This window comes from Musca domestica, unplaced genomic scaffold (assembly GCF_030504385.1).
Source record: "Musca domestica strain aabys unplaced genomic scaffold, Musca_domestica.polishedcontigs.V.1.1 4, whole genome shotgun sequence".
Lineage (NCBI taxonomy): Eukaryota > Metazoa > Arthropoda > Insecta > Diptera > Muscidae > Musca > Musca domestica.
Window position 1 is genome coordinate 29152940 of NW_026712328.1, and position 12664 is coordinate 29165603.

At 33.2% G+C, this 12664-nt stretch overlaps 3 protein-coding genes across 5 annotated transcripts; 2 read left to right on the forward strand and 1 right to left on the reverse strand.

Annotated features, from left to right (window-relative positions):
* The first annotated feature begins 1298 nt into the window (after nt 1–1298).
* On the forward strand, nt 1299–2363 carry LOC101892117 (succinate dehydrogenase [ubiquinone] cytochrome b small subunit, mitochondrial). Its single transcript, XM_005186910.4, has 4 exons — nt 1299–1466; nt 1594–1709; nt 1784–1971; nt 2045–2363. The coding sequence occupies exons 1-4, from the start codon at nt 1424–1426 to the stop codon at nt 2229–2231; spliced, it is 534 nt and encodes a 177-aa protein (XP_005186967.1). The 5' UTR covers nt 1299–1423; the 3' UTR covers nt 2232–2363.
* Nucleotides 2364–3906: 1543 nt separating this feature from the next.
* On the reverse strand, nt 3907–6875 carry LOC101892401 (phosphatidylglycerophosphatase and protein-tyrosine phosphatase 1). 3 transcript variants are annotated; one of them, XM_005186912.4, is made up of 5 exons: nt 6756–6875; nt 6565–6623; nt 6038–6181; nt 5650–5967; nt 3907–4208 (listed from the first exon to the last, which is right to left on the reverse strand). In XM_005186912.4, exons 2-5 carry the CDS (start codon nt 6574–6576, stop codon nt 4083–4085), a joined length of 600 nt encoding a protein of 199 aa, XP_005186969.1. In that variant the 5' UTR covers nt 6577–6623; nt 6756–6875; the 3' UTR covers nt 3907–4082. The 3 variants fall into 3 exon arrangements, with proteins under 3 accessions (XP_005186969.1, XP_011293941.1, XP_011293940.1); XM_011295639.3 differs by having other exon boundaries at nt 6728–6802; XM_011295638.3 differs by having other exon boundaries at nt 6718–6792.
* Nucleotides 6876–10426: 3551 nt separating this feature from the next.
* On the forward strand, nt 10427–12051 carry LOC101892738 (protein SEC13 homolog). Its single transcript, XM_005186913.4, has 2 exons — nt 10427–10834; nt 10901–12051. The coding sequence occupies exons 1-2, from the start codon at nt 10545–10547 to the stop codon at nt 11559–11561; spliced, it is 951 nt and encodes a 316-aa protein (XP_005186970.1). The 5' UTR covers nt 10427–10544; the 3' UTR covers nt 11562–12051.
* Nucleotides 12052–12664: the final 613 nt, after the last annotated feature.

The window sequence follows — 12664 nt, forward strand, 5'->3', positions numbered from 1 at the left end:
TTAGAAATGTTGAATGAAAAATTATTATGATTTGCGTCGTATAGAAAAATATAGGTAGACGCATCAACACAGCTGCTGAGACAATGAACTGTCAAACAAATTTTGGAATTGAAATTTTTTGATTAAAAATTATTCAAATTTGTAAAAATTGTTGAGAAACGCATACTAAAAATTAACTTTTATTTAAAAAAATATTTTATATTCATAAGGTATTTACCAAGGCTTTATAAGAAAGGTTGCTCAACTTTAAGAAAACTAGAAAAATGCAACTCTGTGCTGAAGTGTTATAGACTTATAAAAATGCAAAATTTGTTTTTTTAATTTATTAACAAAATTCTTATATATGTTTTGACAGAATAAAGACATTTACTTTTGAAAATATATGTTTTGCTTTTTGAAGTATGTTTCTTGTTCTAAATGTGCTCTTAGGGCTGTATTTCAGTAGTTTTACGGATCTGTTTACATCCTCATTGTACCTTGATAATTCATCCATGGCTCAATAAGAAATGTTGTTCATCTTTAAAGGAACTAGAAAAATACAACTCTGTGCAGAAGTCGTATAGTGCCAAATAGACTTTTAAATATGCAATAGTTGGCTCTGCTTATTTTTAATTTTTTAAACTAAATTCGTATATGGGTAAAACCCGCGAAACAAGAATGGATACACAAAATGTGCATATGTTTTGACAGAATAAGGGCAAAGCAAAAATATTGTATTCAGGGGTAGCTTTGTTCTACCTTCTGTGGTTATGTCATGTGTGAAACCTTCTAATGTTTCAATGTGTACCTATGAACTTGTTGCATTCACAAGTGATCGGTTTTAACCTTATGTATATTACATTCAAATAATGTAATAAAAACTGTGTTAATAAACATTACGTGACAGTACATATGAATTGTATATACCATGGCACAAGAATACAGGTAGATGCATCAACGCTTGGGAACATTGATATGTCAAAATTTTAAATGTTTTTTTTTTTAATATAAGTAGATTTTAATATGTTTTCTTATACGACGTCATTCGGAGGTTATTATAATTCGTGTTTTCAACAATTTTTACAAATTTAAATAATTTTTCATTAAACATTTTTAATTTTACAATTAGTTTGACAGTTCATTTTTCCAGCAGCTGTGTCAATGCGTCTACCTATATTTTTCTACCACGGTAATATGCCAAGACTCTAACTTCTCTCATTCCTGTACGTAGATTACGTTTTTAACTGTTCTACGACACGTCGTAGAGTAATTTATAATCCCGTGATATGGCAACCCTACATACCGCATTGACGTTTACCTATGTTGTGAATTGTCACTACTGCCCATAACAGCTTGCTTAGACGTACTTTTTTCCTAGATTTTTAATAAATCTACTTTAAATTAAGTTTTAGAAGTGTTCTTTGGAATATAAACACACCTTACTATGGCCTTGCAACTTGTGCTCCGTAATGCCACCAAATTTAATGGTATGTACTGTCCAGAGTTCTATAAACTTCGCAAAGTAATAAAACATACAATTTACATTATATAACTAATGGCAAGCAATATTTTCAATATTTTCGGATAATTGTTTTCTTTTTTACAAAACAACAGGTGCCGCTTTGGTTAAATCTGTGCGTATGACCCCATTAAAGACCTATGCTACAGTAGTTGCTGCCCAACGTAGTGCTTTGGTCAAACCATTGAATTTGGTTAAGAACGTTGCTGCTGTAAGTATAGATATTGTATCCATTATGAAGTTTTGAAAATTTTAATATTTGTAATGAACCGAATTATCCTTTAGCCTGTTACACGTAATGTTGCGGTAAGTGCTCCCCGCATGGCTGCTGCTGGTGGTAGTCACACTGCCTTGTGGACAATTGAACGTGTTGTTTCGTTGGCTTTGTTGGGTGTTGTACCACTCGCTTTCGTTGTACCATCACAAACCATGGATGCTTTGTTGGCTGTTTCCCTGGTTCTTCATTCTCACTGGTAAGCGGAATATTTGAAGAAGCTTGCTATTGCAATAAACCACAGATAATGTTTTTCTTTTTTTTTTGTTTAGGGGCATTGAAGCCTTGGTAACTGATTACATGCGTCCCTCTGTGGTTGGTAATGTTTTACCTAAAGTAGCTCACGGATCCTTGCTGTTGTTGTCTATGGCAACTTTGGGCGGTTTGTTCTACTTGATCTACAACGACATTGGCATTGCCAAGTCTGTTAAGAAATTGTGGGCAGTGAAAGGTGTTTAAATTTTGCCAAAAAAAAATTATCTATGTTATTATTTAGAAATTGTATGCTTTAATTCAATTACTTAAAACTTCAATGAGATATTCACTTTGTAAGAGAAAATACAAAAAATAAATTATTCATCGAACAAATAATTTTTACTTTGTATCATGCAACGTGTCTAGATGACACGTACAGCATCTTATTGGGAACGGCAATATTTTATGGAATGTAGAGATGTTTATAGAATACTGACAAAAAAGTGGACTTAGGGACAGCGCCATCTATTTTAAATATGTGAAGTCATACGCACTACAGTCTAAAAGTTTCAACATGCTACAAAAATTAGTTTAGACTTGTTAACTTAATCATGGTACAATGAAGAGAAGGTAGGCCAACTTTGAAAAAATTGCAAGTATAGAGCTCTACCTGTTTGGCTTGTAATGTCAGAATTAGTATCAAAACAATAAAAAATCAAAGAACTTGTTGCATTTATTTTGAATAAATAATTGAAAAACGCGATAACTGAATGAAAGGTCAACACTTCTTTTCAAAATCATGTACTATATATCTCTAAAGGATTATTTCGCTACAAAAACTCTAGATTTTGACGATGCATACGTTGAAATAAACATTTTAAAAACACCCGAATTTGAATATTTTCTGAACAATTTTTTTGTTATTGAAAAGAAAACCAAGAAAATAACAAAATTAAAATCATATGGTATCATAGCCCTACCTTGATATCATTGTACCATGATCTTAATGAATTATTTGTGTACATATGTATCTCGTAATTTGTGTTTGCCACACACCTTCGCTATGTTTAAATATTTAAGGCAGATGGAGCCGCAGATGTTAGCAATAATTTTAAGAGTGTTGAAATGTGACTATGTTGTATTTCAAATTTAAAACCAAGTTACATTTGAATTCACAGTTCAAAATGACTTTAAAAAAAGAACATAAATAAACAAGCAGCAATAAATAATTTAAACAGAGAGATATGTCCTCAATTTTTTTAAGATGTAACATGAGATATTTGTGTGGTATGTATATAAATTTAGAGGCTTTACAAACCTTCCTTTTTATATGTATTTTTTCTCAGCAACAAATTTCCATGCCATGGCCAAAAATGGGCTAATATATGGCAGAAATTATTCTTCAAAACTCTGGAATGAAAATATGGCAAGTTTGAAAACATTTCAGCATCGGGGATCTAGGGTTCCCATACGTCGGAGCGGAAATACCACAATATCCATTAAACAATATGAATCAAGCCGCAAATATACTGGTCTCTGGAAGGCAGAACGCCTGGTGGGAGTTGCACTGGTATTCATGTTGCCCTCTGCATTTTGTTTTCAATCCAAAGAATTTGAAATGGCTACTGCCTTTGTGTCAACCCTCCATACATATTGGTAAAATGGAATTTGCTAATGAAGCTTACACCAATGTAATTTAATCGGTTATGTCTTCAATTATAGGGGATGTGAATCTATGTGCAAAGATTATGTCCGTTCATCGGTTGTCGGAAAAGTATTACCCATTGTTGCAAGAAGTCTTAATATAACCGTGTCATTGGCTACACTGTTTGGTCTGTACAAATTAATATATAACGATTGCGGCATTGTTAACATGATAAAAAAGTTTTGGGTCTTAGGTAATTTTGTACCACAAAACCAGGAATGAGTTTCAGCCACATTTTGTTTACAAAAAATCTATTATTTAATTTACATAACAATCTCAATATAAATTAACATACAAAAGGGAAGTTCACACAAAATTTCTAATGTATTGTTATTCATTATTCTAACAATATAATAAAGCTATTTGCTTGGTTCAGATTATTTTCTTAAGTCTCCTTCAGCTGCATCAGGTCATGACTTTTCCACATTCTTTTTGTAGAACAATCTTAAGGCATCCCATTGTTTGGTATGTAACAATATGTGAGGTCGACAACTACGCATATGTTCGACAGCTTTTTCAGGTGTCCAGCCGTTTTTCTGAAAGAAGTAAATGTAAATAGTTATTAAATATTTATAATTAACTTTGGACTTTGGCATTGAATAAGTTTCTATATAAAATTGTTACATTTTTAAAAGCTATATTTTAATTAGCTATTGCTTGGGTTCATTCGAAAGTCATGTTATTATATCTACGTGGTAAAATCATACATGTATTTCGATTTGCAAAAAAAAATTGCAATTTAACATTAACAAGGCCATTTTAAAGAAATACATTTATCAGTATGTATGTTTAAATTAATTATTATGATTTATTGTTGTAAAAGTGCCATATACAGGGTGAGATGAAATAACTGCAACCAACTTCAGACTGCTGTCATTTCTAAGCCACTCGTCCGAAAGATGTTAAAATTATTCCAATGACAGCTCATTATATTTTTTACAAGCGTACAAATAATTTTGGTGAGAATTACGCAGAAAAAAGTTATTCGTGATGGAATTCAAGCGTGATAATGTGATTTCTTTATATTTGGCTGGAAAACCACAAATGGCTATCGTTAGAGCACTCCAGCATTTAAATGTGAATAAATCTTTTGGTACCGTAGCTCGACGTCAAGGAAGTGAAAGGAAGAAAACATCAACATCAGCTGCAATATTCCATTCGGCAAATATTGAAAAATGAGCCATTGGAATTCCAAAAGTGCAAGAACTTACACCGCAACGGAAAGAAAATAAACTCAAAAGAGCTCAAGAGTTGCCCTGCTTGGCCAAAGTGGTGAACTGCCGGATTTGGTTTTCTCCGATAGTGTTTACTTGCCAAAGAGGTCAGCTGAAAATGTGCACCTTCGGTTAGCCACCAGAACTCACTCTGGAGGGTGTATTAAAGCCTTGGGTAAGCAAACATTTTGGCCGCAGACCTTGGACGTTCCAACTGGACTCAGCACCATCGCAATCAGCATCGCAACCCTAGAATGGTTCCAAAATGATGTTTTTCGCTTCTTTTACAGTGCATAATAGCCACCAAAATCTCCGGATACCAATCTACTATTGGTATCCGGTACTATTGTGTCTGGAGTATTTTGGAAAGTAAGGTTGGCACTCAAAAATATGAAAATGTCGATCACATCAAGCAAGCGCTTCGCCGGGAATGGGCCAAAATAGAGCAGAGCAACATTCGGGCAGCGTGTGACGGTTTCATTGGCCGTTGAAGACCATAATTCGTTCTAAAGGTGATTAATTCGAACAAATCTAAACTTATTCTAGAATTTGATGCTATTTCCGACATTTTTTGCTTTTATTCAATAAAATTTTAAAAAATGTGTAAAAATGATTGAGTTTGACTTTGTTGCATTTTTTTATCTCACCCTGTATACCGTATTATGGTAGATTACTTATTATTACTTTTCCATATGCGATGTGCTAATCATTTATAAAAAGAATAAATAATACACATTGTCATATTTATTTTATCATTACTCACCATCATTAAATAACACCCCACCAATGTTGCACTACGTGTTCGCCCAGCTTTGCAGTGAACATAAACAGTTCCAATATTCTCCGGATTTGATGTTGTACTTAAATTCTTTATACGATCATTTTGAGGTAGAAATTTGTTAATAAATTCAACACCCTTGAAGAGTTTATCTTGGCAAGGCGATTCGAAGATATCAGTGGTGGCCAATTGTAAAAATTCCACTCCCAACAATTGCCATTTGGGGGCATTATTTGAAAATACTGTTAATTCATAATCTTCATTCATGGATACCACAGCTTTCATATTTTCATTTTTAATCAACTATAAAAGACAATCAACACATTTAAGAATCACTTACAAAAATAATGTCTTAATTTCCGATAAAACTTACATCATTTGCCTGAGAGCGAAATGGCAAAGCGCCCAAGATGACATTCTCATCGATACGATCATACCAATTACGTGCGGTGGCCTTTTCCATTAGCACATTGTACAACAATGTGGGATAGAAGGAGACTCGGGCAAACATAGCAGCCTTTTTTTTGGATTTATAAAGTGTAAGAAAACAAAATAAACTTCCTTAACAAAGTCTTCGTAAACAAAATAAAAAGTGATTTAGAAAACTTTCACTAGCACCATGCGGCCAGCCAATACAATCATTTGAATATTTGTAAAAGACTTTAAGCTAGGCCGATTGGATGTTAACTGTCGAGATTGTTAATTGAAACTGGTTTGAAAAAGTTTATCATACAAAACAAATCCATTCTGTAAGTCAACGGCGGTGGTGAAAGCTTTGCCACAAACATTGCTGCCATGAAACACTTGTTGGTCTTTCAACATAAAAGACAGTTTTAGTCATTCATTCATTGAATTACTCTTGCCCAATACGATACGCGGATGGATACTTTGGATACTTACACTCATTTCCATGCCTTTGTTTATGTGCGTTTGCGTCACAAAGAACGATGCAACCCCAACTAGAAAAGCACAAACAATAATAATGTACATTTTTGACATGGAATGTATTGTTCTATAGTTCTTGGTATGAATTTAAATGAATCTATAATTTACATAATCTTACGAATACAAATGGAGTCTTAAAAACCTACGATTTCTGATTAAATCGGGGTGAAATTGGGTCAGCAAGCTCCAACTCAACGACACAACAAAATCACAATCAGCTGTTTCCGCAAGTGTCGTTGTCGTTTAAACACAATGAAACGTCGGTCGGAAAAAATAAGAATCTAAGTGCTATGGCAACATATCAAATTATGGGGCTTGTTCAATTTGACCTATCATTTGTTCATTTGGGAGGGTACATAAGCAGCTTGACATCATGGCTAGGCATATTAATGTCAAATTATCTGTTCAAGAACATACAAGAATCCATGATATAATAATTACAAGGTAGAGCAGATTGATTAAATATGAAAAATGCAACTCTATAAACAAGAGGCTTGTAACTTCAAAGTTATTGACAACAAATGCAAAAAGTTGTCCTGTTCATTTGACACTTCTCTCGCAATATTTTTATTTAGGATAAAATGGCAAAAGATATGTAAATTTGAAATTTAATATTAACAGAAATTGTTTGTTTTTAATTATTTTGAATATTATCAAAAAGCATGGCTTAATAAGAAAGGTTGCTCAACTTCAAAGAAACTAGGTAAATGCAATTCTGTACTGTAGTCTCATTCCCAACATACCAAAATGACTTGAGAATAATATTACAATAAGCTTATGAACATAAACCTTAAGCTTGAGAAAATCTTGAGAAAACATTGAAAAATGTTTGTGTAAAAAGTGTAGAATAATCGAAACGGAACCCTTATTTATAAGCTTATACTTGAAATTGTAGAATAAGCTTACAAAAATAATATTATAATAAGCTTATTTTTGTAATAGTATATAATATTATTTTTTTTTTTTTAATTTTTAATCATTTTTCACATTTTTTTTCTTGATGGACATCCCAGTAGTCACTGCCTCATGTTGCATTGATACCCAGACGCTTTCTTCTCCCTTATTTGAACTTCTGCATCTCTTCCACTAAGACTACACATGTATTGAATTCCTTCAACTTTTTTGATGATTCCAATCTGAAATGGGATTGGAATAATTTATGTGAAAGATTCCCGGATTTATTATTCATCCATACCTTAAGGGTTCGGTCCAGAAATGGGTCCTAAATTCGCGTGATTTTGTTTTTTGCCAAAGAAAATAATTTCTTGCTGACAATTTTCACAAAAAATCGAAACTAATTTGTCAGCAAGGGACAGGTTTGAGAAATGTTTGTGGAACATAAGTGTTTCTCAAGCATTGTTGAAAAATTATATTTTTATAATATTGTTCTCAAGCTGTATTGTATTTTTGGTATGTTGGGTTATGTCAAGTAGACTTTTTCAACATTTTTTTTTTATTTTGTTTATTTAAATGCATAAAACTTGAATGGAATATTGGGAATTCTCCACAAAATTCAATCCAAGATAGTAGGACAAGATTGTTTTATTCAAAATTGTACATTTTGTTGTCCGTTAAAGTGGAAAATATGCATTTCTGTTGTCTCGAAATTTGAAATAATTTCAAATTATTTTCATATATATTCAAAACCATACACACACATATACAAACTGTGTACATGATTTGACAGGGGCACCAAAAGAAAAAAATATATTTAGGGGTAGCTTTGTTCTACCCATGGTAGAAATACCATGTAGCAACATAGGCGAAAATTACAACAAAGCAACTTTTTTGGAAACTTGATATGTCAAAGTTGTAGTCAGGGCGAATTGATTTGAAGTACAAAATTTGGGGCAAATTATTTTTCCAATCAAAATATTGAATTAAAATTTTTCAAAATTGTGTTTTTTTCTATTACAAAAGCAAATATTCAAAACTTCCAACATCGATTGAAAGTAATGCTGAAGCCGCTGCATCTTGGTTTGATTATAGCACGTTCAATACAACATTTTTGAAAATCACATAGACTGGAAATGGAGTGATTTTAGGCCCCAGCGCGCCAACGAAGGACATTTGCGATAATAGATGTCCAATCGTTGTTATCTCTTCATCATCCTTACACAGCATGCAGTCTTGGTAACGTCGGCAACGTTGATTTCATATTCAACAGCGATAATGTTCTTTAAAGGAAATATCCCGAAAATTATTTTTGATGCTTTAAAATTAGGTTTTGTGGTGGTTCTGGGGTGTACCCTTTTTTCTTTTGCTACATCGTCAGCTTTCTCGCTGTAGTGACATGCTACCTAAAAGGTACTTTAGGGTATATTTACTCCTCAGGCTTACTTAAGATTTGGATCAAAGATTGCAGAAGATACAGGGGGGCTGAGTCTACTGTGAGTCCAGGCATATTATTTGCTCAGCCATGAAATGTATAGCAGACAGGAAGTCTTTTAAGCATAGATAACTTTAATACATTCGAACAATTTGAAATAAAAAAATTATCTCAATATTTAATCACACCCCAAAAATTGCCAATATTTTGTTCCCCAAACCAATCCAATATGCTTTGGAATCATTCACCTTTCACTGTTGAAGCCCTATAGTGTATAACATAGTTGAAAATCCGTACAAATAAGATGATGAAATTCCATGTATCGGTTTATTTCCTAAATGAAATTGATTCCCTGTTTCACTTATTTCAAATATCCACGAATTTTAGATCTCCATATTACCTATGCCTACCATATGTTGAATATACACTTTTTCCCTCATACTCTATAAAAACGTAAAATCTCGATTTTCTATCAATAGCATTGTTAAAGTTTGAAATCATGCAACAATTTTCTTATGTGTAAATGAAGGCGAATTCAAATTACAACAATTTTTTGACATATCAAATTGATACCAGCTGGCCTGAAAGGGTTACCTTGTAATTCTACCATGGTTCTACCTTCTGTAATTGTGCTTTTGACTTTGAATATTTTCTGAGAATATTATTATTATTATTATTGAAAAGCATACGCACACATAAACAAATAAAGTTGACACATTAAGCGAAGAAAAAAAAAAATAAAATCATATGGTAAAATCATACCCTACCTTGATTTTATTGACCCATGGCATCATACAAGACACTACTAGTTTTGCATTTTTTCGATATAATAAAGGAAAAATCGGCTATCGTAGTAAAATTTTACATTCTTGCAGATTCTAGAATATAACATTTTTTTAATACTCTGTTCCAGAAAGTCTACTATTTTTTTACAATATCATAAAGGAAAAATAGGTTGTCGTAGTAAAAACAAACATTTACATTCTTTTAGTTCTGTAGTGCGATTCTCTAACCCATTTTCGAGTTACGGACAAAAATCGGTCGCTTTGAAATCCAAAATGTTGATATAAAAAAGTGACTACCTTGATTTTGTCGCTAAAAATCCAAAACAATTAGATTTTTGCAGGTTCTGATTTTTCATTATTTCAGTCGCTATTACACTGAAAATTGAATAAAGAGCTAAACACAATGCAGGCGTTAAGCCATTTTACGGGTGAGTATGACCGACTTTCAGTATAGATAAATCCGTCTCTTTTTCGTTGTTTTATCGATAATATTTAAGGTGTAGAATGTGCCTTCAATCCTCTATGGTGCTATTTTTCAGTTGTGGTGTCATTTTCGCAATATTTTTTTTTAACTGTTAGTAAGAAACAAAATTTCAAACGTTTATTTTGTTTCGATTGCCAATCGCCAAATGGACCGAAAAGTCAATAGCAAAAAAAAAATCGATAATTCGATTAGTCGCAAGTCGATTTATGCTTCCCTAGAATTCTGTTGGGTCCACGTCAAACTAGATAGAAAAAATTGTCAAAAAGGCCGCATTTAACTCAGATAAAAATAAATATAATTAAATTGATAACGAAGAAATAAATAAATTTGCTTTAAAATGGTTAGCTTGATCAACACAATTGACACCGGCCATGAAGATATGATTCACAATGCCGTTCTGGACTACTATGGAATGCATTTGGCAACTTGCTCGTCGGACGGTTCGGTGAAAATATTTGATGTCAAGAATCGTAATCAAGTTTTGGTTGCTGACCTCAAGGGTCATCAGGGTCCGGTGTGGCAAGTGGCATGGGCCCATCCAAAGTTTGGCAATATATTGGCTTCGTGTTCCTATGATCGGAAGGTAATTGTTTGGAAAGAAGGTGGTGCCAATGACTGGACAAAACTGTAAGTACAATGCAGCTAAATCAGGAAGTGATGTCACTTATGAATTTTTATTTGTTCTTGCTTTAGCTACGAATATAGCAACCATGATTCTTCGGTGAATTCAGTGGCATTTGCTCCTTCGGAATATGGTCTGATGTTGGCATGCGGCAGTTCTGATGGTTCCATATCCATTCTGACTTGCAACACCGAATATGGTGTGTGGGATTGTAAGAAGATACCAAATGCCCATACAATTGGCTGCAATGCTGTTACATGGTGTCCCTCAACTGTGCCAGAACCAGCTTTTGATCAAAAGTCTTCCACACGTAGTGCCGGCATTAAACGTTTAGCCAGTGGTGGTTGTGACAATTGTGTCAAAATATGGCGCGAAGAGAGTGATCGTTGGGTAGAAGAGAGTCGCTTGGAAGCCCATTCAGATTGGGTGCGTGACGTTGCTTGGGCACCCTCAATTGGATTGCCACGTTCACAAATTGCCTCAGCTTCCCAAGATCGCCATGTTATCATCTGGAACAGCACCGATTTTACAACATGGTCGCCAACTATTTTACACACATTCGATGATGTGGTTTGGTCGGTTAGCTGGTCAATGACGGGAAATATCCTGGCCGTAACAGGTGGAGACAACAAGGTTACCCTCTGGAAGGAGAACAATGAAAATCAGTGGACCTGTATTAATGATGATGCTTCTGTGGCGGGAGGCCAACAATCGGAACAACGAACATTGTAAATTGGCGCCGTTCCCAAAGCCAAGGCGTTATGTATTTAGTTAAGTGGTAAATAGAAAGAGGAACTATGGTTGCGTTCAACGTCGCTTATCTCTGATTTCTCAAATAACGACTATAAACAACAATGGTAACAACAAGACAACTCATCAAACATGTTTTGTATAGGAAAACGAACTGGCACCATTGCATTTTCATTATTCTAAACTAATTGATAAGAAATTCCATTAGAATATACCCATATTATACATATTTTGTCAAAGTGTTTTTGTTTCTATGCAGTAGTTTATGTTCATTTAGCAACCAACAAATGTTTTGTAATGATTTTTTTTTTCGTTTAATGTTGTATAAAAAGCCAAGAAATTTTTGAAATCTTCGAGTTGCCGTTCTTTGAATTATACATTGAAAAATAATAAAGTTAGATGGTCGAGACTAACGAATGGATTGTATAAGAAATCTTTATAAATAAATAAAAATGAAAACGAAACTTAAAAATGTAATTTTTTTGGAATCTTGGTGTAATTTCAGATATCTTATTTACTGTCACCCAAAATTTAACGAACATGATTGACCTAAGATTATTAGAGAGATTTAAATAGAATAGATTGTATTGCAACAATGCTTATTAACAAAAGTTTATCTTATTGATTCTGTTACTGATTTCAGGAGAAAACACTTCTCTACACTCTCTCTCTCTCTTTTTATATTGATTATTGGATTTGGAAATGTTCTAAAAACCAAAAAGGAAACCTGTGTATGCGTTGTTGTAAATTGCTTAGCTGTTTAATTTAATAGCAGCAATTAGTTGGCATATATTACAGAAATCTTAATAAGTTTTCTGCGCCTTAGTTTTTGGGTTCGATAATGTGCTAAGCCATAAAGTGTTTATGATATGGTCCAAATGAAAACAATTCGAAGAGTGATTAATAGGTAATGTCAGGTGTCATTATGGACTTTCACATAATTTTTGGCCCAATTTTTTTATGTGCTGTTATTAGATTTAACATTTTTTTTAGATATTTTTTTCGTTTATTGAATTAGGTTGTAGAACAAACAATACTTCAAACGATAAGTTTGGTTGGACATATTTTTAATACTATTTGAAAGT

What these genes read in the sequence shown, in the direction of transcription:
- LOC101892117 (XM_005186910.4), top strand. Translation starts at nt 1,424, where the DNA reads ATGGCCTTGCAACTTGTGCTCCGTAATGCCACCAAATTTAATG. An exon ending in TAATGCCACCAAATTTAATG is followed by an intron (nt 1,467 to 1,593) that starts GTATGTACTGTC and finishes ACAAAACAACAG; the next exon opens with GTGCCGCTTTGGTTAAATCT. An exon ending in CTGGTTCTTCATTCTCACTG is followed by an intron (nt 1,972 to 2,044) that starts GTAAGCGGAATA and finishes TTTTTTGTTTAG; the next exon opens with GGGCATTGAAGCCTTGGTAA.
- LOC101892401 (XM_005186912.4), bottom strand. An exon ending in TTCGCTCTCAGGCAAATGAT is followed by an intron (nt 5,968 to 6,037) that starts GTAAGTTTTATC and finishes TGTCTTTTATAG; the next exon opens with TTGATTAAAAATGAAAATAT. An exon ending in TGGGGTGTTATTTAATGATG is followed by an intron (nt 4,209 to 5,649) that starts GTGAGTAATGAT and finishes TACTTCTTTCAG; the next exon opens with AAAAACGGCTGGACACCTGA.
- LOC101892738 (XM_005186913.4), top strand. Translation starts at nt 10,545, where the DNA reads ATGGTTAGCTTGATCAACACAATTGACACCGGCCATGAAGATATGATT. An exon ending in GCCAATGACTGGACAAAACT is followed by an intron (nt 10,835 to 10,900) that starts GTAAGTACAATG and finishes TTCTTGCTTTAG; the next exon opens with CTACGAATATAGCAACCATG.